The sequence below is a fragment of the Salvia miltiorrhiza genome, chromosome 8 (assembly GCF_028751815.1).
Source record: "Salvia miltiorrhiza cultivar Shanhuang (shh) chromosome 8, IMPLAD_Smil_shh, whole genome shotgun sequence".
NCBI lineage: Eukaryota > Viridiplantae > Streptophyta > Magnoliopsida > Lamiales > Lamiaceae > Salvia > Salvia miltiorrhiza.
The window spans coordinates 46,488,597-46,511,586 of NC_080394.1; the positions used below are offsets into that span (position 1 = coordinate 46,488,597).

General features: G+C 43.1%; 2 protein-coding genes across 2 annotated transcripts; one reads left to right on the top strand and one right to left on the bottom strand.

Moving 5' to 3' along the window:
* Positions 1-2,237: 2,237 nt before the first annotated feature.
* Positions 2,238-2,666, bottom strand: LOC130996823 (glycine-rich RNA-binding protein RZ1C-like). Its single transcript, XM_057922101.1, has 2 exons — positions 2,412-2,666; positions 2,238-2,307 (listed from the first exon to the last, which is right to left on the bottom strand). Exons 1-2 carry the CDS (start codon positions 2,653-2,655, stop codon positions 2,276-2,278), a joined length of 276 nt encoding a protein of 91 aa, XP_057778084.1. The 5' UTR covers positions 2,656-2,666; the 3' UTR covers positions 2,238-2,275.
* A 14,723-nt stretch (positions 2,667-17,389) lies between these two features.
* Positions 17,390-18,583, top strand: LOC130998555 (uncharacterized). The gene has a single exon (XM_057923972.1). It carries the CDS (start codon positions 17,390-17,392, stop codon positions 18,581-18,583), a length of 1,194 nt encoding a protein of 397 aa, XP_057779955.1.
* Positions 18,584-22,990: the final 4,407 nt, after the last annotated feature.

Sequence of the window (22,990 nt, forward strand, 5' to 3'; positions counted from 1 at the left end):
GTCTAAAAGGTAGCAAGCCTTTCTTGGCATTTTGCATGCTAAAACGAGCAATCACAGTATCAATGTAAGACGCTTGAGATAAGCTCAACATCCTTTTCTGGCGATCACGAACGACCTTGATCCCCAGGATGTACGCTGCATCTCCTAAGTCTTTCATTTGAAACTGTTCGGATAACCACTTCTTTATGTCTGATAATAGCTCAACATTGTTGCCAATGAGGAGGATATCATCTACATAAAGTGCAAGGAAAACCACGTCACCATTGGCATCTAAACGGTACACGCAACTTTCGTTCTCACAACGAGTAAATCCATAGGATTTAATGACCTCGTCAAAACGTTTGTTCATGACCTCGAAGCTTGCTTAAGTCCATAAATGGACTTCTTAAACTTCCACACAAGATGCTCTTCGCCCTTCTTCACAAACCCTTCAGGTTGCTGCATATAGATGTCCCTTCCTTCTTCAAGGAAACCGTTTAGGAAAGCGGTCTTGACATCCATTTGCCAAATCTCAAGGTTCATGTGGGCTGCTATGGCAAGGAGTATTCGGATAGACTTGAGCATGGCAACCGGCGAAAAGGTCTCATCATAATCTATACCATGTTCCTGGGTATAACCTTTCGCCACCAGTCTAGCTTTAAAAGCTGCGACTTCGCCATCCGAATCTCTCTTTCTCTTGTATACCCACCTACTACCTATAGCTAAAAAGCCATCTGGTAGTTCGGTCTTTTCGTATACATCCATAGCACCCATGGATTCTATCTCAGAAACCATGGCCTCGTACCAAGAATCTGCATCTTGATCTTTCATCGCTTGTCTATAGTTATCAGGGTCGACATCCTTTTGTTCATCAACAGGAAGTAGATCCGAAGATTCTCCCAAGAACATAAATCGATCGGGTTGAACTACAACCCTCCCACTACGACGAAGCGGTGGTGGTACAGCTGTGACAATGGTTTGTGCAGTGTCTTGTGGTGCATTCACTTGCACACTTGGCTGGGGTGATGGAATCGCCTGTCCATTGCCTTCGATTTCTTGAAGGACAATCTCGGACCTAGACTTGTGCTCATTTATATAATCATGCTCTAAGAATCGTGAGTTGGTGCTAACAACCACTTTCTGATCCTTAGGATTATAAAAATAAGCACATTTCGTTTCCTTAGGATATCCTACAAACAGCATTAATTCGCACTTGGGTTCCAATTTCTTCGCTTCCTTGTCTAGCACGTATGCAGGACAACCCCATACCTTTATATGGTTCAAACTGGGCTGACGCCCTGACCATAACTCGATAGGAGTTTTAGGAACCGATTTGGACGGTACCCTATTTAGCAAATAAACCGCTGTTTCCAAGGCATATCCCCAAAACGAAATAGGCAAAGATGCATAACTCATCATTGATCGTACCATTTCCATAAGAGTTCTGTTTCTTCTCTCTACTACACTATTCTGTTGGGGAGTACCCGGTGCAGTCAATTGGGATGTAATCCCACATTCTGACAAGTACTGTAAGAATTCGTTTCCGAGGTATTCGCCACCGCGATCAGACCGCAATGACTTGATAGATTTACCCCTTCTCTTCTCCACTTCTGCCTTGAATTCTTTAAATTTCTCAAAGCATTCAGACTTGCGTTGAAGTAGGTAAATATACCCATATCTTGAGTAATCGTCAATGAAAGTGACGAAGTACTCATACCCTCCACGAGCTCTAGTGGACATCGGTCCACACAAGTCAGAGTGAATCAATTCTAACACATGCGAGGCCCTATTCCCCTTGGCCTTAAAAGGACTTGCCGTCATCTTTCCCTCTATACAGGATTCGCAGGTTCTAAATGGAACAGCTTGAAAGTCTTTCAAGACTCCATTTGAAACGAGCATTTGGATCCTATTTAGATTGATGTGGCCCAATCTTAGGTGCCAAGTATGTGTATATTGTTCATGAGAATAATACTTCCTCTTATTCGGATTTGGAAGGATTTGTGATGTAGATGCAACATGGACAGAGTTATTAATTGGACATGTAATAGTATAGAGAGAGTTGTTCAAAATTCCAGAACAAATAGTCTTGTTATCTCTCATGATAGAAACACCCCTATCAAAAATAACAGAATATCCATTCAAAAATAATTTTGAAACAGAAATTATGTTCCGCCGAAACACCGGCATATACAAAATATCTCTCAAAACTAAAATGTCATCACCAAAACATAAAGATAAATCTCCAATAGCAACTGCTGCGACCTTCGACGCATTGCCCATGGAGATGGTGATCTCATCACTTGCTAGCTCCCTTGTTGGCTTGAAGCCCTGCAAGGTGTAACAAACATGGTCAGTTGCCCCCGTATCCACTACCCACGAATGAGTAGAAAACGAAGCTAAACATGTTTCAGTTACTAAAACTTGTGACGTACCTTGTCCCTTTGCCTTGAGCACTGGACAATCTTTCTTCCAATGCCCAACCTTGCCGCATTTGAAGCACTTTCCCTTGCCCGTTGGCTTGTTCACGCCGCCGGTAGGGCCATCTACTTTGGCTTTACCGCTCCCACTAGCCTCATGATCATGCTTGCCCTTTGGACCTTTCCACTTCTTTTTCCCGCCTTTCGACGAAGAAGCAGATCCCTTGGCAGCAACAAGGACCTCTTTCCCACGGCCCATCACTCCCTCTGCCGCAACAAATATCTAAGCAATAACCACATTTTAACCTTAAAAATTAAATTCTCGAAATTAACATACTCACGCGGACCATGTCGCTTTCAATTTAATTTTCTTGGTTATCTTATTTAATACCATTCTCCAAAGTACTTATGAAAATTACACAAGTAAGCCACGTGGGGTGGACCGTTACTGCATAACTCCCACTACTTCAATGGTTTAAATATTTTTTATAGAAACCTCTTCTGACAAACTTATGAGAAACAGATATGAAGTAAGCCACGTGGGGTGGACCGTTACTCATATTGCTAATCACTTTGTCTAGAGACCGCATGTGGAGGTCTAAAAATAATTTATAATTACTATAAAAATTATTAAACATCTTAGTCTTTTTCTTTCAAAAGGTTTGTTCATGCTCAAGCACATAAACCTAAACATGCTTCTCTAGAACGCAACATGTAAATCATGCTCGCAGAATTCTAAAACATATTTAGGAAAACGATAAACCTACTATCATGCTTGTCTAAGCGCAGTTAATAAACAAATATTAACAAGCAAAGACGTGCAAAAGCAGGTAAAGAGCATAAGGGATTAACAACCACGACATGCAAAGAACAGTAATAAAAGAATTAAAATTCTTCGTGACCCATTCGTGGAAACCCAACATCTATTCTATTACAAAATAAAATAGAAAACAAGCCCAAAACTGAATAAAAAAACTTGGCCCGAATACATGGGCCCGTCAAGCTAGGGTTTGGGCCCCCTAGGATTTGAGCTGCACCACCTAGGGTTTGGAACCCTAGGTACCGCCGCCTCCTAGCCTTGACAGCAGCCAAACCAGCGCGGCAGCAGCAGCCCCGGCGTGGTGGCAGCCGCCTCGGCTCGGCAGCCTCGGCAATCCTCGTGCAGCAGCAGTCGGGCAGACGGCCGAGCAGTGCGGCGCTGGGCGCGCTGCACGCAGCCGGCAGGCACGCGTGCGCACGGCCCCAGCACGCCCAGCCCTCGTCCCTCGTCGACTCCAGCAGCAGCACTCGGCGCACGGCGACAGCAGCGGCAGCAGGTCCCTCGGCGTGGACAGCAGCAGTAGCGACAGCGGCAGTGCGTCGTCTCCCAGGCACGCCGCGCGCACAGCGCACAGGCACTGCCCGAGGTGCGCGCTGCCCCCATCGCTCGCCTCCTCTTCGCCCTGACCCGCACGAACAGCAGCAGCAAGGGCGCACGGCGCCTGCCCAGGCGCGCGACGCACATCGCGCAAGCACTCGTGCGCGCGCAGCCCTCGGCGCCGGCGGCCTTGCTCGCTCCGTGCCCGTTGCGCCTCCGTTACTCCAAACACCGTTCCTCGTTGTTGATTCGTCGTCATCCTCATTTCGTTCCTCGGTTTTACAGATTTACATCGGAAAAACAAATACAATTGAAATTCTAATCTAACCACGGATTTTCTCGTGGTGAAAAACTGATTACAACGTCAAACGACGTATCCCACGAATCAACGAATCACGAAGAACAACAGCAGTTAAACAAACGCACATTATTAATCGTACATAAATTAATAATAGAGCCAAGAAATTAATCCTGGGCTCTGATACCAATTGAAGGAATATTAAATTGAATTAATACTCGATTGCCCGATGATCGTTTCTTGGATTATTATTAATTCATCATACAACGATTAAAACCTAACATGCTCCTATGAATTTAACAGCTGCACACAGGTGTTAGGAAAACTTACTTGAGAATCGGATGCACAAACTGTTGATGATCGTGTCGAAAGAATCTGACTCCAGCTCTGATCTTCTCGACTGTATCCCGCTCAATTCCCAACGTTGGATGGACAACGAGCTATGGAAATTCCCAAGATAGAAAATCACTCACGTTCTCTGCGCCCCTTTCTGCTCTCAAAACCCTAATTTTGTCAGTGTGTTTTCCTGAGAGCTGACAGCTGTATTTAATAATATAGAAAAAGGAGGAGGGGGCGCCAGTTTCTAGTGAGGGCCGAAAATCTGCCCTACTTGGGCTAGGAGACATTGGGCCAGCCCAGGGACCAGATACCAGGAATAAAGATGAGCCTCAAATAAATTAATTTATCTATGGTCAGCCCAGACCATAATTAATTTATAAATATCAGTTCATTCCACTAGAGAACCGATACTCACTTACCCCTTTATTGCCGGTGATGAGTCGGGGCTTGTATTTAGACTTATTAAATCTCCGTATTTAAAATATCCGACATCCATTAATTAATTAGAGCTCTGACAGCTTAAATTAATTAATCTCTTAATAATTCCTTAAGCAGTACCACTCAAACTTTATTATTACGCCTGAACTTAATCAACCTGCAGGGTTTAGCGTAATAAACCTTATTGAGCTCCATAAGGGGATGTCATTATCCTATACCGGATACGGGTACTAATACAGATAATCAAATATCATATATCAACCGCTATCACCCAAGATACAGAGTACTCGAGTTAGTATATAACTTTCACCCATAGTAAGTCAAAGTGATATACGAATTAATATATATATCTGAATACTTATTAGTATTAAGATTTATAAGTCACCGAGATCTTGATTCTTCACTTAAGTCAGATAGAAGAATACATCTCAAACTGTGGTCCTATCAATACGTAATGACGTACCAGTATAGATAAGTAGCCAAGACGAACTACTTCCATCTATACTGCAGCCTAAACCAATAACTTGTCCTAGAGTTATTTCGGCTGTGATCATATTATATCTCTTAAGGTTATTCCAATTATATGGTCTTCTGTGATCTACAACACACCATATAATCTACTTATACAGAGATAAAGAACATACATATGCAATCATGAACACAATCAGATAGGAGATAAGAATAGTGAAAACAGGAATCATTGTATACAAGCATAAAGTTCTTGCTTTCAGTATACAAATCCAACAAGAATCTCACAGATGATGGCTATGGAGTGGAGGTTAGATTGAATGCAAGAGAGAGAGTACAAACGTGTTGATGAGATGAGAGGCAGACGTGGTGACAAAGTGTGATCGTGGAAGATGAACAATTACTCAGGGCAATTGAAAAGACATCGACGGTTTTATATTCGTGCGCCAAGCTGAATTTAATGAATTTTTGAAATCCGTTAAATGCCCGTCAGAGAAATACCTTAAAATAAGAGATTTTAAATGATGAAGAATATTTGACGTAATCTCTTAATCATGAAAAAGGGGCGGAGATCAAATCATGCGAAGATCAGAATATGTTCAAACGGTAAATTGAATAAATCTTGATTATCAAGAAAAACTTGGTCACCAGTTAACAATTAAACAAAAATCATCTCAGTTCTTATCAGTTACAGTTAAGAATATTTCAATCAAGTTCCCAACAATCAGTCAGGAAAGGTGTGTGTCTCAAATGAACAGTAACTGTAGAGAATTAAGATGCAGAGGATAAAAGAACAAGGTTCCCCCTCAGTGTGATGGCCAGTTAAGTAAATGAAAGATTTAGTGATAGAGCAGTCAGCGATAAAAACAAGTAAAACTAAAGATCTAACAGTTTCAGAGCAACAACAAGGTTTAAGAACAACAATTACAAGAATATGAAATTAAAAGACAATTGACATCCTGGACATTCCTTTATCTTCAGTTGATGCGTAGTTTCTTACTTGTTTTCTTCTCTGGACTTTCGGATGTCTCAGCAGCTTCCTTCCCTTTTCCTTTCTTGTCTTCTTCAAGATTCTTGTGGTCGTGAGACTCAGGCATTGCGCTGCCTTCGGTTTGAATTCCCAATTGATGTTGAAGATTCATGACAGTTGATTCAAGGAAGGCAAATTTGATCTTGAGATCATAGGTCTCATTTTCTTGTATGAGCAGCCTTTCATCTAGCAGTTGAATTTCCTCGTCAGAAGAAGGTTTTGCCGACTTCGGAATTTCATCAACTGAGTCTTCATTCCTTATATTTTCATCTGACGGAATAGTTTGATGATTTGGAGACTCAAGGCGAGTTTCATCATCACTGTTGAGATCTTCCACGAGAAGACCTTTGGAGATCAGGTACTGTCTGAAGTTGGGAGACCAGTCATGGATTGCATCCCAGAGATTTGTGACTTTAAATTTATCAAAGACACTATCATCAAGAGCTTCCATTTTAGCATTTGAAAGAACTTCGTCAATTCCATGAAGCCTGGATCTGGGCATAGTCTTGACGAAGATGAAGAAGAAGTAGCTGACGAGGTCTTGAAACTCTTCAGCATACTTGGTTGCCATGATAGAAGGAAAAGTGACAGAGACACAATGTTGAGCAAGGAGCATCAGATAGTTTTTGAGAAGTGCGAGCGGTGTCACTGTGGATGATGATGCAACATTGATATCAGCAGGCTCGGCATATTTGGCCTTCTTATTGAAGCCTTCGAGACAGAATTAGAAAAATCCGATGAGAGGAGGAAGGAGCTCTTCTGTTGGACTTTCTTCTTTGTCAGCTGCTTGTGACCTGTTTGGTTATTGTTCTTCTTGACATTGAGGAGGATCAGCAGAGGTTGACGGTAGTTGATGCGAATTTTCGCCACCTGGAATCGGCACTTCCTTTGATATATTCTAAACAGTTTCCTCAATGTGTTCTTTGGATTGTGGCTGAGGAGAGTCAAGAACGATCTTGACTGGAGTTGCAAAACTGTTGAGGTTCCTTTTGACTGAGCCTCGAGTTCTGTAGTGAACCTCTGTTGTTGAAACAGGGGTTTGATTTATCACACTGGGAATCACTCTGGTTGTGCTCATTCGCCCTTCAAAAAGGTGAATTGTTGAAGGAACTTTGGTGGTGTTCTTCCAGAAGCATTGAATCTGATTTGTGCTGTGCAGGATCAAGGATGACACTCTTATCCCTTGTCGTAAGTGTCTGGAGGAGTGAGTTTCCCTCTTTTCTTCAGCAAGAATTTGAAGATATGCCCTTTCCTAGTTAAATAGGCCTTCCTGCAACAGTGCGATCAGCACAAGTTTGTGCGGTCTTGACAGATGATCTGGTGATCCAAGAATGCCAAACCAGCATCTCTTGATCATCTTGGCAATGGGTCTGAGATGAGGATGAAGTCTTGACATACTCAAGACGTTCTTGATGTTCGTGTTGGAGGAGGCATCATCCATCAGGGCATCTCTCATGAGATTGGTGGCTTCTTCATCTGAGAAGATTGGAGCAAGGCCATCAGCAGGTAGATTGAATAGTTCTCTTGCTGCTCGAGAGATGTTGATAGTAAACTTTATCGACTCCGAGAAATCTTCGTTGGTGAAGCTGTTGATTTCTGCTGTGTAGTCACCAGTCGACTCGTCAATCTAAATGGTGTCATAGAACTTTTTGATGGTCTATTCGTCGAGTAAAAAGTCTGGTGCACTGCGAAAAAACTTTGTTCATCCATGTCGGCTCAAGATCTCATTGATCTTGCATTGTTCAGGGAGCTTCTGAAGAGCCTCAGTTGTGGCGATGGGCTCGTAACAAACAACTTGTTGAGAGATGGATTTTGAAGATCTTGCCATGAGTAGATTTTGAGATGAGGGACTTCGGCAAAAATCTTGAAAGTTTCTCACAAAGATTAAACTGTGGATTTCACGGTGAGTCAAGAAGAAAGAAGACACTGTTTGATTTGAAGCGAATGAGTTCTCAGAGATTGAGTAAATCTTTTGTAGAAGATGAAGGGATTTGAAAAGAATGTGGAAGATCGTGCACAAGGCGGTTTCAATGATCTTTTAAAATACGTGCAAATAGAGACTTGACACGTGTGGATCAGTTCGCTTGTTAGTAAAAAGGGCGGGATCGTGCGAACGTGTTACAACCATATTTAGACAAAAATTCTAAACATCATAAATCAAATAAGGATAAGATATCATCATTACAAATAAGCCTAGTAACAGTTTTCAATAGAAAGTCATAAACGAAAAATAGTCATTGAACTTATAAACTCATTGAGAGAAACTTACACGTCAGCCAGTTTTGAATGGGACGTTAAAAGTAGTGGAAGTTCCCCCTAAATAGATAACTGATTCTTCTTCAGGCACTTCGGTTTTGACTGTTACTACACCTGCTTCTCTTGCTTCATCTTTCTTCTGGTCTGCAGAGTTGCTTCATGGATCACTCCTTCAAACATTCCTGACGTCTTCTTGAAGTTCATTTCTGTTTCTTCAAGACGAGGTAGAAGTTCTTACTTCTAAGACTATAGAAGTTTCAGTCTATTGATCAGTCTGCGCTCTTGAACGTTTCTTCTATCAGCTTCGACTTCATCTGAGATATAGTACATGACATTCCTTCGAACGTCTTGCACATAGATAATTTCTCTGATAATTTTCCTGTGCTCCCTAAGGAGATTTTCAAATCTCATTCTCAGGTCTTGATATTCATGTCGAGCTTGATCATAATAGCAATTTTTTCCTGGAGGTGAGTGGGTTGGACTCTGGTTTTCTTCTGGAAAGATGAGTCTATCGTTGAGGTCTGAATCCAATGGTCCAATCTCAAGTCCGTTGACACCTCGAAAGAATGATTTGACATAGTCGCTTAAGGAGTCTTTCTTGGTCCGGTTCATGAGGTAAAGAAAAAGGAACACACAGGAGAGGAGAAAAGAACACAGAGCATGCAAACTCAAGAAAAATCTTGAAAGTATTTTAAGATATGAAAATAACCCTCTGTAGGATCTAGTTCAGATAGAACCTGATCAAAACAGAATTGTTCTTGCGAACAACCTGCTCTGATACCAATTGTTAGGTCCGGAGGGGGTCTCAAATAGGTGTATGGAGGGAGGGGAATACACCTATAGGCTATTTTTGATCTTTACAAGAAATCAAAATGGAACTTCAAAACACAAACTCACACAACCTGTTTACTGAAAAGAGTTTTGACCAAAACATGGTGGACGACTGATACTGAATACTCTTCAGTAAAGAGTTATCAGTTAAGTCAAAGAACTTAACTGATACACGTAAGGCTTCAGTCGAGTTTGATAAACAGAGATGTTATAAATCTTACTGATTATCAGAAGATAGATCAGTTAGACTGATAACACACGCAGCGGAAAACTTTGTTTTGAAATAGCCTGTGAGTTAAACACGTTGTCAGTCTTTAGGTTTCTCTTTGCGATTAATCAGTTTTCAGTTTACGAAGGGAAGAACACAAGTAAGAAAGTAAATACTAAAAGCTGTAAATAACACAGAGATTTTTAAGTGGTTTGGAAAACACTTCCTACATCCATGGTCAGTTGATCAGACCAACAACTTCACTAGCAAGTGCTTACGGGTGTACTGCAAACCGATGCTCGTGCTTACGGGTGCACAGCAAACCTGAACGTGTGCTTGCGGGTGCACACAACTGAAACAACTGAAGATCCAATCTTCAGTACCAACACACCTTGTTGGATTTCTCACTCCTAGCACGCACTGGGCACTAGGATCTCACGGAGACAGAACACCTTCCTGAACTCATTTACAACATAAACACTCGATTCAGTAGGTTGAAGGGAGATTTGAAAACTTGCCAACTAAACTTCAAAGAACAAGTACTTTGGAGTTAGTTTGACCTAGGCTTTAGATAAACAAGGTTTGCGTAAGGTCTAAGAGAATATATGTAATCATCGTGGCTTCCATTGGACGTTGGAGGTTCAGTCCGACGAAGAATGTTTAACTGATACTTGACTTTAGTATCAGTCCGCTGATTCCACGTGGCTCACATTAAGTAATCAGTCAAAACTGATTCTTCGACTGATGCTTCAGTTGGCAACTTCAGTCTTCAGTCTTCAGAACAGCAACTAAACTAGAAAAAGAACTCTAACACTTGAATTCGAATAGTTCTAGTCTATTACAATTGAAACCTATTGATTTTGGTATCATCAAAACAAGGATTAGGATATTTCATTAAGTTCCCAACAGATACCCTGCGCCGGGGATGACTAAGATGACCTACGCTGAAAATAACTTAGATGACCTGTGTTGAGGATGACCCAAACAATCTGCGCCGACTGAGATAACTGAGATAGTTGCGCAGGCTGAAATAACTGAGATAGCTGAGCAGGCTACGCTGAGATAGCTGCCCTGACTGCACTGAGATAACTACACTGACTGCGCTGAGATAGTTGCACTGAGATAACCAAGACTGAGATAACTGAGATATCATCCTTTTGTCGATGTTATGGCCCCTTATAATGCTTTACAGCCCTTGTACCGATGTTATGGCCCCTTACAATGCTTTATAGCCCCTGTGCCGATGTTATGGCCCCTTACAATGCTTTACAGGCCATGTGCCAATGTTATGGCCCCTTTCAAAACTTTACAACCCATGTGCCGATGTTATGGCCCCTTAAAGTGCTTTATAGCCCCTGTGCCGATGTTATGGCCCCTTAAAGTACTTTACAGCCCCTGTGCAGATGTTATGGCCCCTTTCAATGCTTTACAACCCATATGCCGATGTTATGGCCCCTTTCATTGGTACATCCGCATCTGCGGCTGAGTTACCACTTAAGGCTCAATCTCTGCCGAAGCAGGTTTTCCAGCGCTGTAAATTTTTCAAGAAGAATACAAATAGTGACATATAACCTACTCTCTCCGTTAGTAACATGTGCATGATTCAAATAAACATGTAATGTGTATGCTTGTGATGGGTGTTCCTACTTGTGATACTAGTGATAGCACTAGTATGACTATGGTCACAAAGTAAGATATTCAAATTATATTTTAAATCCTAGCACGTATGCGGAAGGTGTGCAGCTTCGTATACTAGTCAATTAGTATGTCAAATCTAGGCACATATGCAGAAGATGTGCAGCTTCGTACGCTAGTTAATTCATATTTCACACATCTAGGCACATAAGCAGAAGGTGTGCAGCTTCCAAGATAATATCATATTCTCCAATCCCATTAAAGATAATATAAATCATAAATATGCCCAAGTGTCAAAGTAGAATATTTCCCAAATCCCTATCATGCTTACATGCTTCGACGAAGTAACATAAGATCATGTAGTGAGAAACTTTAGTTCCGCGAAGTACCTGAATCACCACTAGTTAGTGGGTTACCTCTGTTACATTATGGCATGTATCATACTTGCTCAAGTGTTTTCCCAAAATATGTTTATCCTGTGTTGTAAGAACTCTTAAGGGGCTTTCATATCCTGGTAATCGGTTTACAGCCCTGGCTCAAGGGCTTTCATATCCTGGTAATCGGTTTACAGCCCTGGCTCAAGGGCTTTCATATTTTACTAATACTTTTCCTTAAGAGTTCTTACAGCACAGGATAAACATATTTTGGAAAAACACTTGAGCAAGTATGATACATGCCATAATGTAACAGAGGTAACCTACTAACTAGTGGTGATTCAGGTTCTTCGCGGAACTATAGTTTCTCACTACATGATCTTATGCTACTTCGTCGAAGCATGTAAGCATGATATGGATTTGGGAAATATTCTACTTTAACACTTGGGCATATTCATGATTTATATTATCTTTAATGGGATTGGGGAATTTGACATTATCTTGGAAGCTGCACACCTTCTGCGTATGTGCCTAGATGTGTGAAATATGAATTAACTAGTGTACGAAGCTGCACATCTTCTGCATATGTGCCTAGATTTGACATACTAATTGACAAGTATACGAAGCTGCACACCTTCCGCATATGTGCTAGGTTTAAAAATATAATTTGAGTATCTTACTTTATGACCATAGTCATACCAGTGCTATCACTAGTATCATAAGTAGGAACACCAATCACAAGCATACACATAACATGTTTATTTGAATCATGCACATGTTACTAAGGGAGGGAGTAGGTTATATGTCACTATTTGTATTCTTCTTGAAAAATTAACAGCGCTGGAAAACCTGCTTCGGCAGAGATTGAGCCTTAAGTGGCAACTCAGCCGCAGATGCGGATGTACCAATGAAAGAGGTCATAACATCGGCACATGGGCTGTAAAGCATTGAAAGGGGCCATAACATCGGCACAGGGGCTGTAAAGCACTTTAAGGGGCCATAACATCGGCACAGGGGCTGTAAAGCACTTTAAGGGGCCATAACATCGGCACAGGGGCTGTAAAGCATTGAAAGGGGCCATAACATCGGCACAGGGGCTATAAAGCATTGTAAGGGGCCATAACATCGGCACATGGGCTGTAAAGCATTATAAGGGGCCATAACATCGGCAAAAGGATGATATCTCAGTTATCTCAGTGCAGAGTGTCTCAACTATCTCAGTGCAGATTGTCTCAGTGCAACTATCTCAGCGCAGTCAGTGCAGTTATCTCAGCCCAGTCAGGGCAGCTATCTCAGCGCAGCCTGCTCAACTATCTCAGTTATCTAAGCCTGCGCAACAATCTCAGTTATCTCAATCAGCGCAGATTGTTTGGGTCATCCTCAACACAGGTCATCTAAGTTATTTTCAGCATAGGTCATCTTAGTCATCCCCGACGCAGGGTATCTATATTATACTCAACACAGGTTATCTAAACTCCTGTCATTTTTGAAGATGTTCAAAGAATCGAAAGGAAAAATTGATGAAGCATGAAAATACACCCAAAGATAAAACGTATAAAAATATAAGATGACACGAGAATTTAACGTGGTTCTATCATAAATGATCTACGTCCATGGTGGTTGCTTGGTTTTCCACTATATTTTGTGAGAAGTTTACAATTACAAGTGAAGAGCTAGAATGAATAATAATAATCCCCTTTCCCATGTACAAGAGCCCTATTTGTAGATGACTAAATGGGCCTAACCCTAAAGCCCATAAAATAGAGAATTAAAGCCCAAGTCGGTGGCAGAGCTGGCTCCCGGCAAGGCTGACCCTGAAAGCGCTGGAATCTGGCAAGGCTAGAATCCGACAAGGCTGACCCTGGAAGCGGTGGAATCCGGCAAGTCTGACCATGGAAGCGCTGGAATCTGGCAAGGGTAGAATCCGACAAGTGTCGCAGCCCGTCCTAACTAGGGATAGTTAGGCCGAGTGATCCACGACTAGGGATGGGGTTAAAGAAGAAGGGGAAGAAAGGGGCGTTGATTTATGCTTAATTGTGCTAAATTTTGGGGTTTATATAAGCTTTATTTTAAGAGAATCTTCTGGAAATTGGTGCGTTTTATGGCTTGTTTGTTGCTTCGCAGGAGGATTAGGTTTTTAGATGGAAGAATATAATTTTGGAGATTTCGGGGCTAAAGAGGGTGTTTTTAGCATAACTCTGTAGCCAGACCAGAGAAGTCAGCCGAAGACCCGCGTCAGAGAAACCAATCTCCAGAGCAGCGAAATCACCAGCCAGAGGAGTCACCAGCCAGAGGAGTCACTAGTCAGAGAAGTCACTAGTCAGAGAAGTCGCTAGCCAGAGGAGTCAAAAGTCAGAGGAATCGAGAAGCCAGAGCAGAAGAATCACCTATTCCTCTGCCGAGAAGCGCCAGCATCAGAGAAGTAAAGTCCAACGCTCGATAGCAGAGAACTCACCGTTCCTCTGGCGAATGCCAGAGAGGAAGCGATTCCGCTGGAGACCCATTCCTCTGGCGAATGCCAGAGCGGAAGCTATTCCGCTGGCGAGAGCCCCGAATTCGGCCGGAGTAGGAGTGTTCCCAGAGCGCGCATTGCAGCTGGAAGTTGCCTTATTTTGCACGATTCTATTGCCTTTAGAATTCTTCTTTGCATGGCAACTTCCATGGTGATCCATAAGAATTTGAAGTCTATAAATAGGGCCATACTTTTCATTGTAATAATAAATCTTTTGCCCTAGTTTTAGACGCCACCTTGCGATTTGTTGGCATCAAAAGCTTAGGAATTTCATTGCTTTCTTAGTTCAAGGTTTTTAGTATTCTAAGTTAGATTTTAATTTCGTTTTTAGTTTAGTTCTTGGATTGTGATCGAGTGACACGATTATACGTTCAAGACAGTTACAGTATTTAGTATTTAAATTCAATTTACTTTCGTTTAATCATGTTTACATTTTTCGTTTATGCTTTCTTTTCAATTATGCAATTTAAATTATGCACTTTAGTTTCACGCCTAGATTAGAAGTCTCTAAATTTACAAGTCTTTAATTTCTTAAGTTAGGTTTAATACGAGTTGTTTAAATTATTGCTTAGGTTAAGTTTAAGTTCAATTTACGTTTAAGTTTAAGTTACATTTTTAAATCAAAACCTTTACTACTTTCTTTTATTGCTTTTTTCTTACGATACCACTAAAAGCCCTTAAAGACCTTCCTTGAGAGATGACACTGGGTCAACTTACCATCGCTAGGATGTCCTTGTTCTATTGCAAGTCAACTTAGAGGTGTTTCTAGTTGAGTCAAATTGTGGCGCCGTTGCCGGGGAAAGTTTTAGGCGTTTTAGTTGTGTCGTTTTTACTTGCTTTATTTAATTTCTGTTTTTAAGTTTCTTCCATTCGGTGCGTTTAATCCGTTTGTTCAGTGTTGTGCATGCAGGGACGTCGTAGTCTTAAAGGCAAATTGGTGTCTCCTTTGCATAGTACGAGCGAAGGGATTTTCAGGAAGAATAGCTGCAAGGGAGTGATCGGGAACGACAGAGCAGATGGTTCAAACTCCAGTTCTGACGGAGAAACACGTGACAAAACTGAAGATTTCTTCTCTGACTCTGAACCTGAAGTTCCAGAGCAGACTGTAGAAGAGGAAGAAGCCAGCTCTGCCAAGTCCTACTCTGATTCTGAACTACCCGAGCAGAGCGCAGGAGAGGAGGAACTAGATTCGCCAGCCAGCTCTGACTCGGAGCCTTCAGAGAAGTCAACGAGAGAGGACGCCAGCTCTGCCGATACAGAGCACACGACAACCACGGCAAAACACACTAAAGAGGAGGAGGCCAGCTCCGCCAATTTTTGCACCAAGCAGAATTTAAACAAGGAAAAGAAGGAGATGGCCAAGAACACGGAATATATGGGAGACTTCACCAGGCCGATAATTGGAGATACCAATACGTCGGCAATCGTGCTCCCCGCTGCTGTGAGAAACTACAATCTCAAACCTAATGATTCGAATCTGCTGCCGGTGTTCCACGGGATGCCAAGCGAGGATGCGCTGCAATTCATCCGGGATTTTTGCACACAAGTGCAAACAATCCCTCTACTTACTCTTACGGAGGATCAACTCAAGCTCAAGTGCTTCCCCTACGCACTTAAAAACCGGGCGAGGACGTGGATGCTATCTCTGCCGCCCAACTCTATCACTACGTGGGGAGATGCTTGTGAAAAGTTCATGCTGAAATACTACCCAAGTCACAAGACACAGGAGCTGAGAACAAAAATAATGGAGTTCACCCAAGGAGCAGACGAGCCTTTACACGAAGCTTGGGAGAGATATGAAGAACTCCTCCGCCAATGTCCTCAACATCAATTCACTAATGTGATGTTGATGCAGTTTTTCTACGATGGGTTAGTAGAAACTGCTCAATTTATGGTGGATAGCACAGCAGGAGGAAACATAGCTCGGAAGACAGCGGCAGACCTGAAAGAGATCTTCAAGACATTGGCCGAAAGCTCCCAACAGAAATCTGTCCGTGGAAGAAGAGTTGATGCCAGCGCGGTGACAAATCAGTTTGAGCTGCAGAAGCAAGTAGCCGATCTTGTGAGACAAGTGGAGCATCTCAAGATGGGCAAGATGGAAAATTCTCCAGTTCAGAGTTCAACCTCGCCGAATCCAGCCATGCAGTACGTAGAGCCGTGTGGTATTTGTGGAGATGTCAGCCATGGAGCCCATGAGTGTCATCGAATGGGAGAATTTACTCCGGAAGGACAAGCTGAGGTCTATGCGGCACAAGGATTTCAGAGCTATAATCAAATGCAGAGCAGGCCTGGATTCGTGCAACACTACAATCAAGGGCAAGGCTATAATCAAGGACAGAGCTATAACCAAGGGCAGAGCAGACCGCAGAAGTATAATCAAGGGCAGAACGTCAATAATGGATGGAGAGGTCAGCAGCCCTGCCCACCGCAACAAAATTTTCCCCAACAATATCCACCGAGGTATCAACAACAAGGGAATTTTCAGCCTTCACAGCAACATGCTCAGCCCCAGAAGTCATCACTTGAAGATACGTTGCAAGCTTTTATGGAGATTAGCAAGCAAAATATGGAGATGACTAAACAGAATATGGAGTCTCAAGCATCCACCATAAAAAGACTTGAGACCACCGTAGGGCAACTGTCGGGCACCTTGAACCAATTACAGCAGCAACAGCAGCCCGGAAAATTCCATGGTCAACCCTTGCAAACTCATCAGGCTCAAGCTATCACTGTTCTCCGTAGTGGTAAATTGGTAGACAATCAAGTGGAGGTACCAAAGCCGACTCGCAGGCCAGAGCTGATCCGACCGCCAGTTCTAACAAAGCTGTTCACTCTGTCACGATCACCAGCTCTGACGAGTTTAGCCATGCCAAAGTCAGAGCTTCCGAAATCACCTCTGGCGAAGCCAGTCCTGCCGATTCCAGAGATGCTGAAGTCACCTCTGGCGAAGCCAGCTCTGTCGAGTCCAGAGATGCCGAAGTTACCTCTGGAGAAGTCAGTTCTGCAGAATTCCATCGCACAAGGTTCAGTTCTGCCAAGTTCCACTCTGACGAGCCCTTATGAAGAAAAAGGACCAGAGCAGAAGAAAAAGGAAGGAGAGAAGGATGATCAGCCAAAAGACGGAGTGATGGAGGAAGGAAAAGAGGCCAAACTACACAAATCCACTACACCTTATCGGCCACCAATTCCTTTTCCGGGCAGATTGCGGAATGAAAATATGGATAAACAGTTCGCCGACTTCTACAACATGCTTGCCAAGGTGAACGTGAATCTGCCCCTCCTGGATGTGATTAGAAAAGTCCCTGCGTATGTGAAGTTTTTCAAGGAGTTAGTCTCCAACAAGCGGAAGTTCGAGGACAATGAGAAGGTTCTGGTCTCAGAAATTGCGAACTCGATCATACAGCAGCCTCTGCCACCAAAGCAACGCGACCCAGGTAGCTTCGTGATTAAAATTGCTTTAGGAAATGGTAAGGAAGCTACGGGAATGTTAGATTTGGGTGCTGGAATTAACCTTATGCCTTACTCTATTTTCAAACAATTAGAGTTAGGTGGTTTGAAACCCACCCGCATGTGTCTACAACTCGCCGATAGGTCCGTTAGATACCCCCGTGGGATCATAGAGGATGTTTTAGTGAATGTTGGGGGCTTGATTATTCCCGTAGATTTTGTGGTTCTCGATATTGGGGAGGTGCATGAAAATGGTGTAGAGCACACACTACTGTTAGGAAGACCGTTTATGGCAACCACTAACACCTTAATTGATGTTAAGGATGGAAATATTAAAATGACTGTGTTAGGGGAGTCAGTGTCTTTCTCTGTGCATGATAGTCGTGCTATGCCTTCTGCAAATTTTATCAACGAATGCTCCTTTATAGATCCTATTGATGGCTTGGTTGAGAAGGTATTTTTACAGCAGCAGGAGTGTGTGGAAGTCTGTGCTGGATCGACAGACATGGAAGAGCTAGCTCGTGAAGCTAAAGAGTTCAGCTCTCCACTGCCCAGCGCTGCCCCCTTCAGCTCTCCACTGCCCAGCGCTGCACCCTTCAGCTCAGCTATGCCGAGCTCTGTGCTGCCCCGCTCTGCCCAGCCAGTTATGCCGAGCTCAGCCATGTCCAGTCCAGCTCTGCCGAGCTCAGTGCTGCACTGCCATACGGAGCTGCCCGTTGATGAACAGATGAGAACCACGAGGCCAGCGCTGGAACTGAAGGAACTCCCAGCCAATCTCAAATACATGTTCTTAGAAGAGAAAAAGGAAAAGCCGAGGTTCAGATCGGTAGCGTTGTCCCTGAATAAAGAAGGCGTGTTGCCAAAGGACGTGTTTGACCCTGGCGCAGCCCATTCTAAGGAGAATTTCAGAGGAGACAGACATCGCATGAAATCCTACTATGGGCGGAGTACTCCGATGGTGGTGGAGTCTCACACTCTGCACGATCCTCACTAAAGATCAAACTGAAGTCGGTCTGGAGACTTTAACTCTAGCGCTTGGTAGGAGGCAACCCACTGTTGGTTTGTTTTTACTTTCTATTTTTCTTTGTTTTTAGTTGTGTGTTTCGTGTCTCTCCTAAGTTTTGGATGCTTTGCGGATACTATGATGCTTGGTGAGCATATATTATTTTCAGCGCTGCACTTCTCCGCGCTGTACTTCTCCGCGCTGCACTTCTCCGCGCTGTACTTTTCCACGCTCGCTGCAGTTCTAACTCTGCCACAGACCGCAAAGCCCCTTCTTAACCGCTCACTTTATCCGTGATCATGTCGAAAAGAAGAATATCTCTGTGGAATGGATTCCCACTGCTGTTCAGAGAGCGGACCTGCTGACCAAGGCTCTTCCAGAAGAGAGGTTCATTGATCTATGTGGAAAGATCGGCCTCATCAACCCTGAAGAGTGATGCTGTGTTTGAAGACTTTCTCAAACAGTCATGTTGACTGGTGGTCACCAACTGCTGATTCTACGACGTGGAAAGCAATGAAGTCTGAACGCTCATCTGAAGAAGAAGACATCCTGATGAATTGATACGACGCGCGCGCCCGTCGTCCGGCGCGCGGTATCAAAAATAATTTTGTATGCCCTAGACGGACAATACACGCTCCTATTGCTCGCAACCAAAGAACAGTTTTAGCAGCAAGTATAGGGTCGATCCCACGGAGAGTGAGGAACTACTTTACTCTTCGGGTGCACAAATTGAGTTGTCACAGTCTCAACCTGTTTATCTGCACAAGTAAACTTAAACAAAGATCAAATATAACAAGGGGTAAGGTTTACGGTTAGGTCATAACTGTTGTCAATATTTATTTCGGTCATAGGCATACTGATGATCCGTCCATGATCCATATAGACTCAAGGCGTGGTCCAAAGACATTGGGGCGTTTCAAGAGGCTATACTTCACATTTAGGATGGTTGAGTCCATTGCGATCACTTGGTCCGAAGGTCACACAATCCCCGGTCACAAGGCAGTGCTTCACTCCTCCTTAGATAGTAGTCATACCCGTTACTCACCAAGTATGACCCTCACCAACCTTCTCTCCCGAGGTCCCCAACTCTGCACTTTGAGTGACACATGCCTCCTGGACACAACCATTTCCGGCTTTGTCAGCCGACCAGTCATAGACATGCTACGGCGCCGAGATTGCTTTCCTCGTTTGATAACCATGGCTTTATGCCTCGTCACAGTTGATGGATAGTCTCTAGAGAAGCCCAAGACTGAGGAAGGATAGTGTATCCCATCAATCCTTTCCCCACCTTCCGGATCTACAACGCCTTTTGTTGACGCTGCTCAGCTACTCGGTCTTGGGTATACCGGTTGTCACGCCCTGGTATACCCTGGCCTTTGCTTGACACGGACAGCGTTTTACCGAACGGAGATCACCCGTTAGGCCCCTACTGTCCATGGTTTGGTACAGAACCGTCTGGAACCACGAGACTCAACCGAAAGAACAAATGCCTCACGAATGTTTACATATTGACAACAATTATTTCCACCCCTTAAACCTCACCAAGGGAACTACTCACACATAATGGAAAACATAAATGCAAAATAAAATGAACACATGAATGAAAGGAAATTTGAAATACTGGATATAAAAATACCTAAGGCAACAACCTTGGCTTTGTTCGTCACAACGGAATTGAAATACGAAAAACAAATAAAGTGTTTGGTGCGAAAAATGTAAAATGACAAAGTAAATTATTTTCTTGGTGAACTAACAAAAGTCTAAGTCTAGAAGAGCACTAAAAACTGATGTGTAAGTGTAAAAATTCGTTCATCCCCCTAAAACTGCTCTCAAAACTGCTAGACTGCCCTCTGCCAGCCACACATATATAGCGATTCGGTAAACCCTAGCCGGCAGACCAAATCTGGCAGATTATTTCCTTCCATATTTAGATTGATCCTTGATTTGATTTGATAGATAATGGATCTCCAGCGGATTTGGGGTTGATTCCACATTATTCCAGATCCTTCCATTGCTAGAATTCGCCAGAATCTTCCGGGCAATCTCCTCCACACATCTTTCCATATATAGCTCCAGCTGCTGCTGCTGTTGATGGACATGGTCATACTAGCTTCTTTTTTCGGTTGGCCTCATACCAGGTGGTACACTTCGAACGTTCCCGCACCTCGAATGGTTCTGAGGGGTACTTCGTCGAGCTCTCTTCCTGGTTCATATATAGCTCATCTGTGCTGACTGCGACTGCCCGTTATGGCCTTACCAACTGCTTCATTCGGTTAGCCTCACACCAGGTGGTACACTTCGGAGATTCCCGCGCCTCGAATGGTTCTGAGGGGTACTTCGCCGAGCTCTCTTCCTGGTAAGTTTCACTTCTGGAAGTTTGGATAGTTTTGTTCCGGTAATGCCCATTCTGACCACATTTCGTGCATATGCCCTTGACTGAGCCTTCTTCCTCCTGAATACCTGTTTTCTTCCCTAGACGACTCAAACAAAACAAAAGAAAGAAAAAAATAGGGCCAAATGGCCCAAAAGTCGAAGACGCATCATGAATCAACCAGGATCAAGTGGTATCAACTGACTACAATGTTCAGTTGATCAGTAAGTATTTTAAAAGCTTACTTTTAAAATCAGTTATTTCAGTTTAGAGTTTTGTGTTTTTAGTTCAAAAACTTTTCTCTAACTGATCAGTTTCTTTCAAAAACTTTAACTGATTGTTGGAAAATGGAATATCCGAGAAGGACAAAAGTCTTTAAAAATGAAAAATCTATTTAGATTGAACTTGTCCTGATCTTTTACCAAAAATCTTTCCAACCTTTTGCCTCTGCAATAAAATTTCTTGAGAAGCTCATTGACATGACAGAATGCAATGATGCCTTTCAACTTTTTGAAGACACAGTCCCTCGCAGTGACGGCGGACGCGAATTTTTCTTCAAAAGCATTTTAAGCACAGTTTTCGAAAAACTTTTCATCTTCTCTCATGGTTCACATCTTGTCTATTTATACCATGTTGTCTTCTCAATTTTTCTGCATCAACTAACAACTTTCCACAGCCCTCACTGTGAGAAAATTTTTCAATATTTCCAAAGTTGCAGAGAAAAATTGTTCCGACGAAAGGAGAAATCTATGACTGCAAAGTCATGGAGTGGAAGAATGACACTCACATACCTGGTCTTCACCGGACCCTTCCACTGGATCTCAACGTCTCTCCGACGTCAAAGTTTGCTCTACCCTCACTTGTATCCAGTGAAGCGAGTGTCTTCCATTCTCATGCCTGGCGCCAAGAAGCTTCACCGCTTCTGGAGGAGATCTTCCTTATCGCATATATTGCACTCCTCCCTGGCTTGCAACAAACAACGAGACCTCTCTCGTTGTTGGCCGGCATCTTCAGCCACACCGGGTCTATTCTTCAGAGACCCAGTGTCGGCGAATCGACAGTGTTAGTCTTCTCAGCTGCCACCGCTTCGATTCTTCCTTCTCACGTCCATCTTTCTCTCATCCTTTCTTTCCAATTCATCAACCTGATCATCTCCTCATAAGGCAGCCCTCGTCTCCTTCCAAGGCAGCCTTCTTCTATCTTTCGTATTCTACGCTTTCTTGTTCTCTTCCACTTCTCCGTCTCTTCTCATCTCGTCACCTCATCACTGGCGTTCTCCTCTTTTGCATTTCTGGGCTCACCCTGTTCTCAAATCTTCTCACGAGATTCCGAGACTAGGAGTTGGGTACCGTTTGATCATCGCTTCCATCATCAGCTCTCTTTTTTATGTTGCCAAAAAGGGGGAAAAGTCAGAGATGGAGTCAGTGAGGAACCTTCCTTTTCGATAACGTTGCTCCTGTCCTCTATTTCTTGACTGTAGATGGGACAACAAAGGATCACCAGAAGTTGTAAGGATGACGTTCCAGTAAAGACCTCAACTCAACGGAACACAAGTGAGAGTGGAACAAGCTTAGGAACATGAAGACACGAAGACAGAAGATGAAGATCAAGAAGTTCAAGGCGCAGCCAAGCAGACTGCTGGAGTCCATGGGTTTCCCATGATGTTTTTATTTTTCTTTTTACTCCAATGTAAGTCTTGCTCTGTACCTAGACTGATGGCTTATCAGTCTTTTATTAATGAAAATAACTTCTTTTTTATCTCAACCTGAAGACAATGACTCTTTGTCCAGGCTCTGATTATGGGTTTTCTGTCTTCTCCTTATTCTGTTTTAGAACTGTTTTCGTTCTTAACTCTAAGTACAAGTGTTTAGGTTCTATTGTTAAGGGGGAACTGTTTTCACCCCATGTTTAGAACTTGTACTGTGAGTTCAGTCTTTTTGCTGTCTAGAACTGCTGTGTGGTTTTGGCATCATCAAAAAGGGGGAAATTGTTGGGAACCTTGTGGAATATCCTAACCCTTGTTTTGA

What these genes read in the sequence shown, in the direction of transcription:
- LOC130996823 (XM_057922101.1), bottom strand. Translation starts at nt 2,655, where the DNA reads ATGGGCCGTGGGAAAGAGGTCCTTGTTGCTGCCAAGGGATCTGCTTCT. An exon ending in GCTCAAGGCAAAGGGACAAG is followed by an intron (nt 2,308 to 2,411) that starts GTACGTCACAAG and finishes TACACCTTGCAG; the next exon opens with GGCTTCAAGCCAACAAGGGA.
- LOC130998555 (XM_057923972.1), top strand. Translation starts at nt 17,390, where the DNA reads ATGCTTGCCAAGGTGAACGTGAATCTGCCCCTCCTGGATGTGATTAGA.